At 31.1% G+C, this 18,299-nt stretch overlaps 1 protein-coding gene across 3 annotated transcripts; it reads right to left on the bottom strand.

Annotated features, from left to right (window-relative positions):
• Positions 1-793: 793 nt before the first annotated feature.
• On the bottom strand, positions 794-7,265 carry LOC132916933 (protein drumstick-like). Of its 3 annotated transcripts, none has more exons than XM_060977392.1 (3): positions 7,013-7,265; positions 2,789-3,292; positions 794-1,082 (listed from the first exon to the last, which is right to left on the bottom strand). In XM_060977392.1, the coding sequence occupies exons 2-3, from the start codon at positions 2,995-2,997 to the stop codon at positions 1,034-1,036; spliced, it is 258 nt and encodes an 85-aa protein (XP_060833375.1). In that variant the 5' UTR covers positions 2,998-3,292; positions 7,013-7,265; the 3' UTR covers positions 794-1,033. The 3 variants fall into 3 exon arrangements, with proteins under 3 accessions (XP_060833375.1, XP_060833374.1, XP_060833376.1); XM_060977391.1 differs by lacking the exon at positions 7,013-7,265 and adding an exon at positions 4,737-5,273; XM_060977393.1 differs by lacking the exon at positions 7,013-7,265 and adding an exon at positions 4,033-4,425.
• Between the last annotated feature and the right edge of the window lie 11,034 nt (positions 7,266-18,299).

The raw sequence follows: 18,299 nt of genomic DNA on the forward strand, positions 1-18,299 counted from the left end.
GAGTTAATAACTTCAACTCGAGTTATTATAGCTAACAAAAGATACCTAGATACAACAACCATCAAATATTGTTAACTTTGTAACATAAACATTTAAAAGTTACTATAATTAATAATGAATTTACATACAAATACATAGAAATAGATAACCCGAGATAGGATTAAACTAATTATAATAGATAAAATAATAATGAATATTGGCATACAAAAAGATGTATACCTAAGGATAAAAAAATCAAATTGACAACATTGTTTATCATTTACAAATAAATTATATATATATATTTTTTTTTATCAACACATATGATACAGACAAATTAAAACTTTAATATATCTAATAATGTCTAACAATAACTGGTTACATATTTACAAAATTTCAAACCATATTAGTTCATATATAATTATAATCAAATTACGTAATTATTATATATAAATACGTATAAGAAAAAAAACAATAACACATATTTTTTATCTTATTAAATGGTAATATTTTTTACTGTAGGATAATCCCACTTTTTTAGAACATTAAACATTTCAAAAGGTATTTCTTATATTGTAATTTGCCAAACTTGCGAATTTCAAGTAAGAAATTATTAAGGAACATTCAAAGAAAAATTTTGCTTGAAGAATTATTTTGTGAATAGCTTTTATACTCGGATATCATATAAATAGGCTATTCTACAAAATAATAATACATTGGTATAAGTATGTCTCATTATTTTATTAACGTCTTACAATAAAAATATTAGGAATATAATATTGATTTGTACGACCTTTTATATATCTTAAAATAACATACATTGTTAATAAATTATTAATTGATTTACATTTAAAAATAGTAAATTCAAAAATTGTACTTGAGTTTTTTCAAAACTACATATTATTTTTTATTCAAAAAGTAAAAAAATTGACCAGTCTGCTCAAAATTATAATCTTATTAGTACTACAACTTAACAACTACCTAGTTAATGTCTGTCTATCTACATTTACTTCATTACAACAATTTGCCAATAATTTAGCATATCACAATTTTTTCAAAGCTGCAATGCGTACCCAGCTCTGTAATTTGGACTATGAGTTGATCTGTATTGGAAAAATAAAAACCATAAACAAAAGAAGTCCGAGAGAAAAATTAAAATTAAATAAAAAAATTAAAAAACATTGAAGAATAACATTTGATAATTATATGTGGTATATAGTACACACAATTAGATCATAATTAGATTAATGAGAATTGATTTTAAGAGAGATCATTCATAAGTATAAGATAGAGATAAGTCTATGTGAGATGTGACCTCAAACCGGTATTAGTAAAACAAGCGACCATGCCGTATTATTATATTAATAACGTGAATATAGGTAAATTATGAACCGAATTCTTTTGTTTTATTTTTTTTTTTTACATTTGAAACTATTAAAGTAAAGAAGAATAAAATAGTATGGCTTACAATATACAGTAAGAAAGGTGGCCTATAATAGATTTTATTTATTTTAGATAGGTAGATTTTATAAATAAGGGTTGTCTTGAAGAATCCGTAGTTCACCTTGAGTGGCCACATCTATAAAAAAAAATAAAAAATAGCGAAAAATCCAAAACCCAATGTTAATAACAGACAAGAATGGTTGTTTTTATTTTGTTTTATTTATTTAAGTGTATTTTTTTAAATTTAATTTAATTATTTGTTATTGTTAATATATTAAGATATTAAATCAAATTAACATCTTAATAGGAAAAATAATTTAACAGGCAATGTGTCGACGTGTTTTAAAACGGTAATAAGTATAGAACGTGAAAATACAAGTGTATATAATATATAGAATAAGAATTGAAATAAGTGAAAAGATTGCCTATACTTAGAACACAGACTTATATAGTAATAATAAAATCAACCACCGTAGTAATATAGCAATACCATACACGGAGTTTGTATATAACATCACTGAATATTTGTATTTATGTAATTATACTCTAAGAATATAGTTTTATGTTGTATAATATATATATTTAGGAAGTATAAGTAAACAAAATGAACGCAACTAATTTTTGAAGTCAATTTCGTTAAATGTCAGTTAGTCCCAAATTATTATCAAGAGAAATATTGTGCATAGATTCCGAATACCGTGTGTATTCTTATTTTTCGTAGTCATCAAACATGTTTTTTTTTTATACTTCAAAGCAAATGTTAATAGAATTTTAGTGATTATAACCTTATTATATAAGTAGGTATATAGTTAATTAATGTATTGGTTTTACGCTTGACTCCAAAAATTGAGTTAAAAATTCATTTTGTATTAATATATAATAACATTGTTTTATGTAACAAAATATTTAACAAAGGTATAAGTAGAAATATTTTCTCGTCATCCACGGATTCCAGGTCATGAAGATGGTCTTTTGGCGACAGCAACCGTGGTTAGCAATATAATATATAATAACATATATATTATTTAATCCACAAGTTCGAAATTCAAAAGAATTTTTCAACTGTGAAATAAATTCATACAAATTCTGGAAGAAGTAGGTGGCTTTCACAACCCCAAATCCGACATTGACGACGACAATATTTATTTATGTACACAGCAGTACCAATGAGAAGTGGTATACAGTAAGTATATACATATAAATAATATAGTATATATAGAGTTATATAAGTATAGTATAGTAATAGCAGTGGTATAGTATAGTGATAGTTTTTATATATATATATACAAATAATGTGTGTATTATAGGTAGGTACTATAATATATATATATGATTTACAGGGACTCAATGCGATTTCGACACTGACCTGTGTTGTTGCAGGCTGTCCTGCCTTTTGAACGACTTGTAGCACATCTCGCACCGGTAGTTGACCGTTGGCAGATGGTTGCGTTCGTGAATAAGCAGTGAATAGTGTTTGTTGAACGTCCGGTTGCAGTATTTGCACACAAACTCCATTTTGACCCGTTTGGGTCGGAGTCTGTGGTTCTCCGAGTCTAGCTGTATTACCGCGTACATGGTCGAGCCGCTGCAGCGTTCTCCCCTGGTGCTCCACGAGCTGATTATACGATATACCGGACGTCTGATGACGGCGGAGACTCAGGCCGAGCCTCGGTCGTCGCGTTGGGAACGGGACGAGAAGGTTACCCAGGTGGGCAATACACAATTGTAATAATATTTATGGCGTGTGGTTTTCAGATCGGTTTCCAATAGTCAACACGTGCAGTGATCTATACGTACACAGCGTATGCGTTTGCAGGCGGCTACGGATTATGTTATGATGATGGCGATGACGACGACTACAAACAAAACGCTGCAAAAACAACACAAGAGCGAAATGAAAGTCATTGTATTTATATTATTTTACATTGTACTAACATATTACAATATTATTATATATTATTATTATTTATTACCAATGGGTTTTCGGCTGTTACATGTGCGTCAAAAAAAACTAAATACTACACAATACAATATATGAACGATAACAATAGCCGGGTGGCGTTCAAGGATTTTGAGTAGGAGTTTGCGAAATCAGACAGACGTGCCGACAATTACGTACGTATATGCACCGCAATGACGCGCCGCCTACCTGCAGCGGACCACGTACTGCAGTGATGACCGACTTGTTGCGGCACAGGTGTAATTCAAGGCGCTCTACAAAAAGGGAGCTTTGACCGCGGGAAAGACAACTGATACCGATAGGAAATAAAACTGAGAAAAAAATGTAAAAAAAAAATACATAACGTATTTATATCGTTTGCACGCACAGGTGTGGTAAATTTCAACACCCACGGTGATGTGGTGAAAAAATATTAATGTATAAAACAGAAAGCCAACAAAAAATTCGACGAAAAAAATGAAAGATGTACAACAATAATAATCTAACGCCATACATCAATTACGTATAACGGACATGTGATCGCCAGCGGTGAATATTAATTTAAGTTTACGGATATATGTACCGAAATGGTATGGAATGGATCGTAAAACATGCGAAAGGCGTTAGGTTAAGCTATGGGTTCGCCTATAAGAGAAATAACACTATAATACCTGCAGACAATAACCAACAAACGGAAGACAATGTTCATATGCGAATTAACTACCCCGACGAGAACGGAGATCACGCACGAGATTAAACCGACCGCGACGAGGAAAAATAATTAACACAATTATACAATGTGTATATAATATAATTTAGTTTGTACCAATTGTTATAAACATTAGAAAATTTTCCGACCCGAGAGGAGCGGTTTCGTGCGTGTCCGACGGCTGCGGATGTTGTGCGTGGTGGAAAACGATCATGCGGAGGCGAAGAGTAAAGGGGTATAGGCGGAGTCCGGTAGCCGACCGAACACCGGTAGCCGCGGTGGCCGCCATTAATTCGTCCCCACCACCGGTAAACTACTACCGCAGTTACGCGTTTGGTCGGCCGTCGAACACCGGTAGTCCATTACGACGCATTTCGCGTGCACCAACCGTAATCAACGGGTTGACAAGACCTAGTTGGCCGCGTACATCACATTTACAAGACATATATACTGCGACATTATTGTAACCGCGTTCGTATGTACAATAGGTATTGGGTAGGATATAATATTTTATGCCTATTACACGTCTCATATATAGTTTATGGTATATTATTAAATAGGTTGCGTACGGACACGGAAAAATCGTAATCGCGCGGACGAGTTAAAAAATAAACATTAAGGGCGAGAAAAAAAATTTAATTTCGAAATAAAATATTTAATACTTACAAGGCTCGCGTGTATTATACACTGTATAGGTAGAAATATTATATTTCGTGCACACCGTTATACGCGAATAGGTACATATATAATAAATATATTATTTAAAAATATTATAGTAATATAGATGCACTATATTATATCAGAGGACGACGACGACAACGACTACGACGACGACGACGACGACGACGAAGAAGAAGACGACCGCAGTAAGTGGTGATTATTGCGGAACTCACTGGACTGTAGCACACGAAAGTCAGAAGCGGTCTCACCACACGGCGACGGTCGCGAGTGTGTGTAACGTGCGCGCGCGTACGTGTATGTGTGTGTGTGTGTGCACGTTCGGCGGCGGCAACAACAGCAGCAGGAGCGGCGGCGGCGGCAACAGCAGCAGCAGCAGCAGCGACGAGGACGGAGACGGTAACAACCGGGCGCGGCGGCAGCGTTGTTATATTCAACAACAGCGACGACGACGACGACGACGACGGCGGTAGTAGTAGTACACCGCACCGGATCGGCGCGCGCGTTCGGCTTCTCCCCGGGTGCGCTACCCGATAGAGTCGGCGGCGGCGGGTGCATGGGCGCGAGCAGCCGCGGCCGGGGACCCAATGGGTGCCGTGGGAAACGCACGGAAGCCGGCGCAGGCCACGCCCGTTAGCGTTCTGGTTGGCCACTGGGCGCGCCACCACGCACACCCGCGAACGTCGTAAACGTACGCGCGAGGCGCGGACGCAGCGGAGACGACGACCGCTTGTGTCGCTTGATTGTTTCTTCTCCTGCCGCCCTACCCTTATTATGAACGCCAGTTGTTGCCTCCGACGACGCCGCCTCAACGGTGGCCGACCGGTTTTTCCCCGGGCGGCTACCAAGAGGATACCGCGGTTACGACGGCGCGGGCTCCGCACGGACTTATATTTTATGTACACCATAAACTCCGAAAATGCGCGTAGTACAATAATAATAATAATAAATACCGAATAAATTATAATAATATTATACACTACGCAGTATAAGATGACTTGTGTATATTATAATATATACCATACAAGTGATGTAAACAACACGACGCCGCTCTCGAATTATTATTATTAATTCATAAAATAATAAATCGACTGGGTGGGGCTGATGACTAGCTATTTATATTTATTTCGGTTGTCCTAAGCTCGTTTTATCTATTCAAACTATACCTGTTGCAATAGGTAATATATATATAATATAGCATTGAAACGTATATAATACTGTATAATATTATTGGTGCAGAGGCGCAAATCTAAGGGAGCAGGCGGACAGTTACACCCTTAATTTGGTGGGCAAATTGGAAATTGATGGTCAATTTTAAGACAAAACAATAAGCATACTGCATAATCAATACACTTATATTACTATATACTTTTGTTTTGCCCCCCCCCCCTCATAATTTCAACTAGTTTACACCTATTTAGTGGTGTGCTCAGAAGGCTAAGAGGATTTTCAGTCTCTCATCATTGATCACGTTAAAATATAAAAAAAATGTTATACTTGATATACGTAAAATACATAAATATAGGTAATATACAATATTGATCATTTGCTATTTGAACTTTAAGCACTTGTACCTAATGTAACTAATTAACAACTTACTCGTTCAAAATTTGAATTTTGTACATAAAAATATATTAATCTTTCGATTTTTCGAATATGAAATTATAAAATGGGCAAATACGTAACTGAATGTGATAAATTTGAATTCTATGGTCATATCATCGCGTGACGCGTATTATGAAAAACGATTTTAATAATAATATTGAAATATTAATAATTTATAATAATTATTAATTCACTGTTTACCTACCTTATATTTCAGATTTTAATTTTATGCAATAGGTACTAATTGAAACTGACTTCGAGGTCACTGCAGGATTACAGAATTAATAAAAAGGTACCTAATATTAAAATTGATTAATAAACCAAATAAATATCTACCTAATAAGGTACGAATATAACATTTATACCTTATACAGTTATATTATATTAATATTTTAATATTATACTAGCATTGATTTTGTATTATACAAAATTTAAATATATATCTCACTATAGCTATAACTACCTACTACATAGTATATGATGGATAAAAAGTATTTATACGTATAGTGCATAAAATTATATGAAAAAAAAGCTACACCTACTGTAACTATATAATATATTATTAATTATAAAATTATTGTTATTATAGCCACAAGCAGTTAATATATATGTAAATAAGTAGTAAATGAAAATATTTAAAATAATATAAAACGACTTACTTATATATAATACTTGCGGTTTGAAAAATTGTAGAATCATATGAATATTATACTATTTTATATCATAAATGTCTATATTTTTTCTTGTATAGTATCTATAACCAACTTATAAATATATTAAACAATATGTAATAAAATATTTAAATTATACACTTGAATATTATACTAAACGATATATTATAAAAGATTAATGTGAAGGGCAACATCGCAGTATCAGACTGAGCAAGTTGAAAATGCGGTATCTTGGAATAAGTCACGATGAAGACTGTAATAATAATAGGTATAGCCGTATAGGTATATTTAGAAGTGAATCGAGTACGCCCGTACATGTACTGCTCTACCGGATTTTCGGTCAATACGCGTTTATCTTGATGATTATTTTTATTATATACCATTATATAATACGTCTTAATATAAATTACAATAATATCGTTACTAATGAAGCCACGTGACATATACAACAGTTCGAACAACCCGAACATATTTTCAAATATCACATCATTAACCTTGTACTTGGTAGAACTGTAGTAGACAATAATGCATTTTTTTAGTGGCTTTTTTATAATTGAAGAATTGAATGAAACTCAATTTATTATAATAATTTGCATACACCAACTTAAAAATATAAATTATAATAATAACTATTTTATCAAAGACTATATACAGCAGAGGACGTCATAAAAAACGAAGTATTTTAAATGTTTAATATTTTACAAAAATATAACTCACTTTAAAATTAAAATATCAAGGCCCATGAAATGATCTAGATAATATTATTATTTAAGAGGACGTTATACCCGCATGTGTTGTCTTTGTCTTACTAATGTAGATCATCGCAAATGTTCGTTCAGCAGAAAACATTTTGTGATGTTATAGCTTTAATATTAGAGTAAATTTGCCTATTATCAAATTTAAAGGCAAGAATGTTATCTAGAAAATTTCATATGCTTTTATTGATATTATCATTTTAAAGTGAGTTATAGCTATGTAAAATATTATAACTTTAAAAATATCATAACTCATTTTAAAATAATAATATCAATAAAAGCATATGACATTTTCTAGATAATATTCTTAACTTTAAACTTGATAAAATGATAATAGGTAAATTTATTCTAATATTAAAGCTAACTTCACAAATTGTGTTCTGCTGAACGAACATTTGCGATGATCTACATTAGTAAGACAAAGACAACACATGCGGGTATAACGTCCTCTTAAGTTTGATAAAAGGACTAATTATAGTCTATTATTAAAGCTAACAGCATAAAATTGATCCGGTGAACGTCTATATTGTTATAGGTATAATATTTTATAATTAACAATAAAAATATAAAATCTTGTAAATACGAATTCTGTCGGTTTTGTATAATATAATATACATCATATAGATATTTATGTCATTAGTTTTTATAAACGCTTTGCCGACGATAACTTATATTATCGAACATCGCCACCCGTATCTATTACCGTTTTTCCCCGAAATACGAAAAATGTCAGTACCAATTAATACTTTTATTTTAAATTCTGAAGATTAGGTAATAGGTATATATTTTTATATTTTCTCGTATAGCACAATATGTTTGTCTGCCGTCTGGTTATAGCTAGCATACACAGCATGTTCGTGTCATAAATCGTGTCATTCGTCATGTATATGAACAAAGTAATTATACTATTGTTTTGTAAAAGAACAAAAATCACAAATAGAAATGGTGTTGTCAAAATATCTATATTTTATTTAGAATGTTTTGTTAAATTGTGGCATATCTATGCAATGCGTTGCAGTTTTTTATCTTTATATTATGTTATATAGTATAATTATATAAGTACAGTTTTTAAAGTTAAGAGAAATTATGTTTTTTTTATAAAAATAATAATATATGATTTGATTTGATTTATAAATACCATAATAAATTGTTCCATCTATGACTTTGGTAGAAGATAGGCAAAATGTAAATGGGTAGGTACTTTGTAAAATTAATTTTTATTATTTCTGCAATAAAACCACAATTTATAATATAAATCGAAAATATAAACTAGTATCAGCCATCAGATGTATAATTTTATTCCATTATTGTAGTTTCATTATATAAGTTATAACATTTCATTTTATTATTATACTTATTGTATGAACTTTCCATTACGATTTGCCATAATATGTAATACAATTTTTGTTTACGAGGCTAACTATTCACAAAAAGATGTCTTACCCAATTGCCTATACCTAACCTATAAAGGTAGGTAATCTTAACGTTTTAATATTAGTAATATTTCAGTGTATATAAAACAATTCATTAAAAAATGTAATAATTTTTATAGTTTTGTAACTTTTTTAAATAGATTATAGGTACCTAAAACTTTTGGTTCTGTTACCAACATAATATTCGTAAAAACTAAAAAGCATTTATTTACAACAAAAATGACCCTATAAACACTATATTTAAAAATACATCTTATTCAAATATATGCGTAGCGGATTCGAACTTCAAATACAATACATAGAATAATAAACACTTAACTGCACAGTGCATGTATTACAATACAATAATATTCAAATAAACATTTGTTTAGTTGTGTACGTATTGCACCAATTATTGAATTATATTGTTTATATGAGTATTTTGAATTTTTTATATATTTATAAATTTAGTATTTAGTATTTATAACTTATTATTAGACTGCGCGTATATACGTATGTAGAAACTAAAACATTTCTATGCAGTCTTTTAATCGTTTTATTATTATTATTATTATTATTTGGTAAATTAATTATGTTTATATTAAAATAGGTACACTATAATAGATATTTCCAAACGGCAAACATTATCAATTTGTGTGTTGTAATGTCCTCCTGGTAAAAATTGTTGTTACATCGATTACTTTCATAATCTATGTTTAATTACCTTGTACTTTAGTACTTTACAAGGCTTATTATTATCGTTGTGTTTCCCCGTGTTCTAAATTCACCTTGGTTGTTATAATATTGTACCAAGCGGCAAGCAAATTAACTGTTTTCGTAGTCTCGTGCATGCTGATGTTGATATGGTGCGTATCTATACTCGTGTACACATCACAGTATAATACAACATCGATATTATTTAATAATCAAAGTTATATTTAAAAGCTATATTATTATAGTTAGGAATGTCTGGAAAGTAAAACCTATACGCAATGCGGGCACGAGCGGTCGCTAATGTTATTCAATTACGTGTTGCGAATATTATATCTATGTAATATATATATATATATAGAAGGTATGTAATATTCCGATTTTTGATATAAGAATAGTTCAAATGTACAAGACTAAAACTACTTCATAAATATACAAATATACTATACGTATATTATTACTAATTAGTATCAAAGTTAAAAAACGTAATCGTTCATAGGCGGACATCGAAGGGACTTAGGGAGGCTTAACCCCCAAGTATCTCAATAAATCCCAAAAAAATCGAAGGTAATATGTTATACTTGTGAATAGAAAGGGAGCACAGGGTCACTTTAAAGTAAACATTGGATTATTATAGCCCCCCCCCCTAAAAATTCAACCAAATGTCCGCCTATGAATCGTTGCCATATATTTGATTTCTACTATCAAAAAATAGTCTGCAGAAATATTATATCCAATAGGTTTCAAAACTTCAAAGAATTATTTTTACAAAATACGACTAAGTTATAATTATGTATTATAAATACATAAATATTACATTTTTAGGTTCAAGTGTACAACTATAATACGGATATAACATACATGCATCACATAAAAGTATGAAACTTTTAACTATCTATAATTATATATTTTCACATAAATTCACTAAATTGGAAATCCACAGTGTAAACTGTAAAGTATTTCATTATGGATAATTACCTATAGTTTTATCTGGCCGGAAGTCTGTAGGTACACATTGTATACTTATCTGCCTACGCATTTGTCGTCGGAATGAACGTGAGCGTGGATAATAAATATTATTTGACGAAAACCGTTTTAGGAAATAACATTTTCTTACAACTTCGATTTTCCTTCTATATTATTCAATATTGTGCGCAGTTAACATGGACAAATTTTAACATTATTGAACTCAGCCTAAAAAAATATCTATGTTAAAATCCTCAAAATTTTTATGGAAAAATATCATGTTTAATTATAAATAAATATTTTTTAGATTATTATTTTTGTTAAATCTAGATTTTTGTCCTATGAATAGGTTTTTTATTGGAGATTTTTATTCTGCTATCCACATACAACACAACTCAAAAATATATTAGAAAAAAATATTATTTTTATTTCTATTTTTAACACTGGCCGCAGTGGCGTCGGAATCGCCGGATACTCGGAATTCAGATCCCCGTGCGTATACTGCCCCGCGAATAGTCATATTACTCATATTATTACAATAAAACGTCTATTAAAACAAACTCGGTTAATAATAACAATAATAAAAATAATAATTTATATGTATAGGGGTATCAATGGATCATATTGGCAGTGGTACTATACGTGCGTTGATTTGATTAAATAAATTCCAGAGTACATACATGGTAATAAACTAATAACTTATAACTTATAAGTGATACCTAATACATAAAGGAATAGGTACTGCAGGACGATTTATTATTAAAATCATTTTACTATTTCATTATTATACACATAAAGTATATATTGTAAATATAAGTTATATAATACCTAAATATTAAGTATATAATATATATGTTAATATTAATAATTACAAATGTTAAAAAATATAGTATATTAACAAGTCAACATAATCAGTTTTTAAATTTATTCCTACTACATTATCAAAAGTTATGTTAAAAAGTAAATTAAAAATATGTACAATATAAATATAAATAAATAATCATATATTGAAAAAAATTGTTAAAAACTATATGTCATGTATATAATTTTCTTTTCCTTATCCTTTATCTGTACCAGAGGACCACCAGAATGTATAACATAGCCATTATAGGTACCTAATTTCAAAATTCAAAATTTGTAATTTTCTTTTTTGATACTATATAGTTACATAAATTTAAGCAAATAGCAACACAAAAACAAACATATATTTTAACCAAAAGAATAACTACTAAATCTAATCTAACACCTCTACATCTCTAGGAGGAGAGTATATTTTACAACCTAATAACTAATTAGACGTAATAATAACTTACTATATATATATATATATAAGGTGTTTAAATAATAATTATGATGATGTACAATACTATATCCGTATATACTAACGGACTACGGTAATATTTTTTTTACTAAAAGAAATAGAGGTCAACTATAGTATGAAAAATTTAGAAGTCGAGACAGACATACCCTGACCCATTTCCGTTAAAAAAATCCGCACCTGAACAATAGCACAAGTAATATTATAGTAGCCAGTACCTATTTATATACTGTAATATAAAGTACCTATTATATCGTTGTCGCGCGAACTCGGGACGACACTGATGAATGATTCGGCGGTAAACGACCACTACAATATAATATGTCCGATTCCTGTACACAAGTCGTCCAAACATGTACGTATTTATTTTCAGGTAAGCATCTGTAAACGTACATTTATATAGCTTATTATAATATGTACAATGTACATAGGTGGTATATATTGTGTCCGTTTTTTTTTTTTATTTCTTTTTCGGAATAATATTTTTTTTTTACCAACCACTCGCCATTGCCCCTTTTGGATTCCTGCAGTCCAAACCCGACCGAATGAACGTATTCGGCATGCACGCTGTGCGAGTATACAGCGTTGTTATTTTCGCGTGCTGCCAAAAAATAAATAAAAAGAAAAATACGGATCCCCAGTCCACTACTGTACACAATGGTGTCGGTAGTCGATGATTTTTTAATAGCCCCAAATAATAATGCGTGTGGGATATGGGTATACAGGTTTTTTTTAGGTAACCATTTGATTGACATTTTTGCAGGTCCCTTCTGTGTGTGTGTGTTCGCCAGCTTACATATTATACACCGCACTGTACGAGGGCTAATAACACGCAAAATCCTATTTTACGCACAGCACGTCATGTGGCAAACTCGATTCGTATTATATACAAAGCTAATATCATTTACCGGACATTTGATTTATGTGGTGTTGCACTCTCATAAAATCGTTTAAATTTCACACAAATTTATAAACCCTCATATCAAGCGTATATTATATATGTATATATACCTATATTATATATAGAAGTATATTATTTACTGCCTTTATTCTGCAGTATACCTACGTATATATGTGTGTGATGTGCACAATAGAAGTATTATACACTGGCCGTGCCCTTAATCCTTGTGCTACATATTATAAGTATATTATAAAGAAAATGTGTTTGATTCATGTTCATTTATATATATACATATATATATATAGGCCAGTGGTCACATATTCGAACAGCTACCGGCGTTTCCCGATACCGCACACAATAATTATTAGTCTGCTGCTGTCACCTGCAGAGTGAGATATACCACAAACGGCACAAGCATTCATTATTGAAATCAATGAACTACAATAATAATATTATACATTGCTGTTTACAGACGAATTATAACTATTGTCGATCACCACATCAAAATCCGCACGGCTACAAAATATACTAAACATATATTATGTAAACGCTCATGTTTAGTTTTTTTTTTATAGTATACGTTTTTTAATATTTCGACGAAAGGATTATCCGTTTGAAGAGCTTGACTCCATGTAAACTCAAATTACCATTTATTATTGAGATGCTGACGAGATTTTCCCCTTTAATTTTTATTTCACCTAAATGCTGATCCTCGTAACTGTTAATATTTTATTAGAATTTATTTTACATAATATAAATTAGGATCCGACTATCAATTTGTCACTGTTTCAGATCTGTTACATTTACTCCAGTTCAAAATTTTAAATTTATATTTATACTTTTAAAAAAATATACCAACAAATGTAATTACATTTGTCTATAAATTAGAAATCCAACACCGTACATAAAATGTCTAGAGATATAAAATATACCGATTATTTATGGTTAATGGTTATATAGATTTCTACAACGGGTGTTCTAGTTATTTCTTTTGCAGCCGTCAAAAAAAAAAAAAATCTATTCGAAATTCGATTTTTGACCGTTTAATACTACATCATTGTGTGACAATTTTGAACCTATAAATTATAATAGCCTAACAATTGGAAACCTTCAGAAGTTTACCGACATAAACCATCACCGTACGGAATCGATGCAGCTGAGAAACAAAACCTTATTGAGATTCAACGTCGTCCGGCTTACTAAAAACATTACGACAATGTCACCACATTATACTTCATTGATCCGTCTCGGTGTAGTAGACATTTTCGGATATCCATTATTATAAGTTCCGAGTAATAGCAATAATAATAACATAAGACACGTCATCGGGTCTAGTCGGAAAACTCACATACTTGTCGGTTGAAAAACGTCGGGTCGTCTGAGGTTGTTGTACAACATAATGATAAGTATTGTGGGTCCCATAGATATAATGTAATTTAAACAGAATCACGTCATATATTATAAGAACGTTCAAAATCGTATGTAGTTGTGCCGCGCCGAAACGAATTTTAAAATCTGTGTATACACTCGCGAGAAAACGACAATATAATACATAATATATATAAAGACTTCAAATGTCACGTTTTCGGCCCGTGTGACTACACATCCAATACACACAGGCGCATATTATGCTCGTGTATTATAAAAGGAAGTCATAAAACCTTTTAACGGCGAAAGCGCCGGGCCATGTGAATGTGTGTGTGTGTGAAGTATGTGCGCGCGCGGTCGCGTACAATGGCACCGCACAATGGTACAAGGACGTTGAAAAGATAATTTACGCAACGGTCGTCGGGGCGGCTCCTTTTGGGGCGAAAAAGTATATTACATGTACATAATATAATATTATACACCTATACAACGGTCAAAGGACCTATACATAGCGCGTTATATATATATATATATATATATATGACTACCCCAAGTCGGACAACAGAGAGCGTGTATATATATGTATATATTTAGTATATATATACCCCTACACACGGAGAAGAGTAGAAAAATGTCTTTCCCGGGAATGGGCAGGGGATGGATACGCTCTCGTTTTTTTAACAACCGAAACGAGGAGGCTCAGACAGAGGGGAAAAGGAATGACCGTTTTTTCGTCTCGTTTTGTTTTCTTCTACCCCGCGCGTGGCGTCGCGTATATATAATAGATCTCCCGAAATTCCTTTGGCGGTCGCTCGTTAGTAGGCCGGACGTCAAATTTATGGTCCTCGGGGTGAAACGTTTTTATAATGTTGTTGTGTTTATACTTGTATACAACAATATACCTATATCAATAGCGGTGGTGTGATGGGTTGTGTGTGTGTGTGTGTGTGTGTGTTTAGACACACGCGTATATTACTAAATAATATATTTTGTATGAGATGCATTTTTAGTTTTTCACTCTACATACCTACATAACATCACACCTCTCTCTCGCCATGTATACATACATATACTTAAAACGGATCCGGCGGCGTTAACAAGAATTCAATGGGGACCCCGTGAAATCAGAGTATATATACGTTAATGTGTGCTATATATATATATATATTATTGTATCGCTGCACGCCGCTGTGTGTATAATATAATGTTGTTGTATGTAAGTATATAACTATTTACAGTAAATATATATACATATATATCTTATATTATGTAATGCAGGGGTATTATTCATATTATATGACTCCGTGTATCCGTGTCGTCGTCATCACGGTCGTAAAATAATTTAGCCCTCCGAATGACGGGCGGTACACCGCCTATTTGTATAAAATATGACTACGGTGGCGGTCATCTAGGTCGATTTCGAAGCACGGCTGCTATTGTAACAACTTTTTTTCTTCTTTCTTTTTTTTTTGTACCGCTCCTCGTCCTTTGCAACAGGTAAACCGAAAAAAAAGGATCACACGAGTGCAGATGAATCCACTCTATGAAATGAATGTGCCTATATTATAATAATAGGAAGGATTGTTGGACTATATTGTACATACTTATGTACTTAGATACTTACGACAAATCGAGAACGCCACACCAAAATGTGTATGAAATATCATGTTAGAATGTTAGATAATACTATAAGTGTTTAATATTTGTACTAATAATATTATGAAAAGTGACCACTCTAACGTATACGAGTATATACTATTGAGGTTTTTATATTGTATTAAAAATATAATATTATGATCTAAATAAATTACACTACATCACGCGTGCATCCCTATATCTGCTAAATCTATCGGTGTGCCGCGACACATATCGCACATGTCGCGAAACAGGTGATAGCACATTGCAATGGTATTGTGACTTTTTCAAACACAATTCAATATTATAGGTATATTTACTAATTACTATAAAATATTTGTAAGTTTTTGGGATAAAGTAATTATAATGATTTATTTATTCCGTTTTTTTTTTAACTGGTTGGTCATTCTCATTTTTATTTGTGAGCATTCGAGAATTTCAAACCGTCGCATACTCACTTGTACATATATTTTGACTGTTCACGTTATATTGTTATTAATGTTTCCAGCCAGCAAATAATACTGATAATAGATATATGTTCATTTACGCAGACGGGTAGTACTTAGTAGAAACTTGTTAGGAAAATTCAAAATGAAATTAACGCCGATCGAGCACAATTAGCATTGGATGCTTTAGATGAACCAATTAGACGTACAAAAAGAGGACAAAATCAAACAGTAAACAGCCTTAACAGAAAGAGTTAGTTACAAGACGAAGTGAAAATAAATTAAGCATTGGGGACTTTTTGACAGCTGTGTCTAACAATAAAAGAAAACGAACCGACTGAACCGAATCTGACTATAATTTTACTATAATTATGTATATATTATTAATTAACTAATATTATGTTACATAATTATAATTATATAATTTTTTAAATAGTTGATTTGGGGATTTTCTTTTCCGGGGATTTTTATTCTGGGATTCAATACATTCATATAATATAATATATATTATAAATTTATAAATATGTCACCGTTTAAATGCATCTTTATATATACTATATTACAATGTTTTTTAGTATACCTAATTTAATGTGTTCAAAAAATATACGTCATTATTAGATAATTTTCAAATTTTTATATAGAAACTGAGATCAAAAACAAAAAAAAAAATTTGGAGGTTGGAATTTTATTTATCAATTTATAAAATATCTATAGAGAAATAATTTATTTTTTATTTTATTTTATTTATTTATTTTTATATGTTACCCATGTACCATAATTTTACTATTGAAATGTTGTGCAGCATATATATACGAATTCAGGGAAAACATCTTAGAATCTAATTAAAGCCGCCCTTGACATCTTTGATACGGGTAAAATACCCACGATTGCGTATCCTTGTCGGTGAATCAAAGTAATGCAGATTTCAACCTAAAAAAATGAAAGGTAAGGTACAAACAGCAGTAAGGAGGTGTAACGGCAATATATATATATAATTAATACATTGTAATATGTGTAAAAATCGAGAAAGTAAAAATAAAAATAATATTGTATTATAATGTATAACCTATACCTTACCTATACGGCTATATACCTATAGCTAACCAGCAACGTCGTTGCCGATTATATCAGTTCGGCAATTGGATATAAAATTAATGAAATCGGCATAATTTGATAACTAATTTCGTGAATTAGGCATACTTTTTTCTGCTGAATGCATGAATTCGGCAATACATTGATCGATGACGCTGTTTAGCATATATAGCATTATCCAAACGTGTACCCCATTCAAATTTGATAGGTAATATAACTATTAAATAGGTATCACATACATTTTTTATGTATATAAAATATTATATTATTTTGTTTTTTCTTAGTTTACGGGCCTCAATACACAACATGTAAAATAGTCTATAAACCCGCAATACATTTATGATTTTTAGTGAGTTTAATACTATTTAATTTAAACAATTTTGATTGTACTCAAAATGCTGCAGTATAATGCATACATATAATTTTCGAAGTCCATAATCTGTTGCATATATTAGTAGGAAGAAATCCTCTTCATCCTACTTACATAATGTTCTTAAAATGTAGAGCTAATGTGATAATAAGTAGAAAAAGCAAAAACCAGAGGTCTGCCATCTTAAAGTACTAACCGTAACCGTAATCGTAACCGTTATAATAACATATAGATACCAAATAAGTGTAAATAATCATTTTATAACTTGTATTTTCCCAATTTCACATTTTATTGCTCTATA

The sequence above is a fragment of the Rhopalosiphum padi genome, chromosome 1 (genome assembly GCF_020882245.1).
Source record: "Rhopalosiphum padi isolate XX-2018 chromosome 1, ASM2088224v1, whole genome shotgun sequence".
Lineage (NCBI taxonomy): Eukaryota > Metazoa > Arthropoda > Insecta > Hemiptera > Aphididae > Rhopalosiphum > Rhopalosiphum padi.

Bases quoted from the DNA above. Each gene is read 5' to 3' on its own strand.
- LOC132916933 (XM_060977392.1), bottom strand. From the start codon at position 2,997: ATGTACGCGGTAATACAGCTAGACTCGGAGAACCACAGACTCCGACCC. The intron at 1,083-2,788 runs GTCAGTGTCGAA...TTTCCAATACAG, and splicing joins GACAGCCTGCAACAACACAG to ATCAACTCATAGTCCAAATT.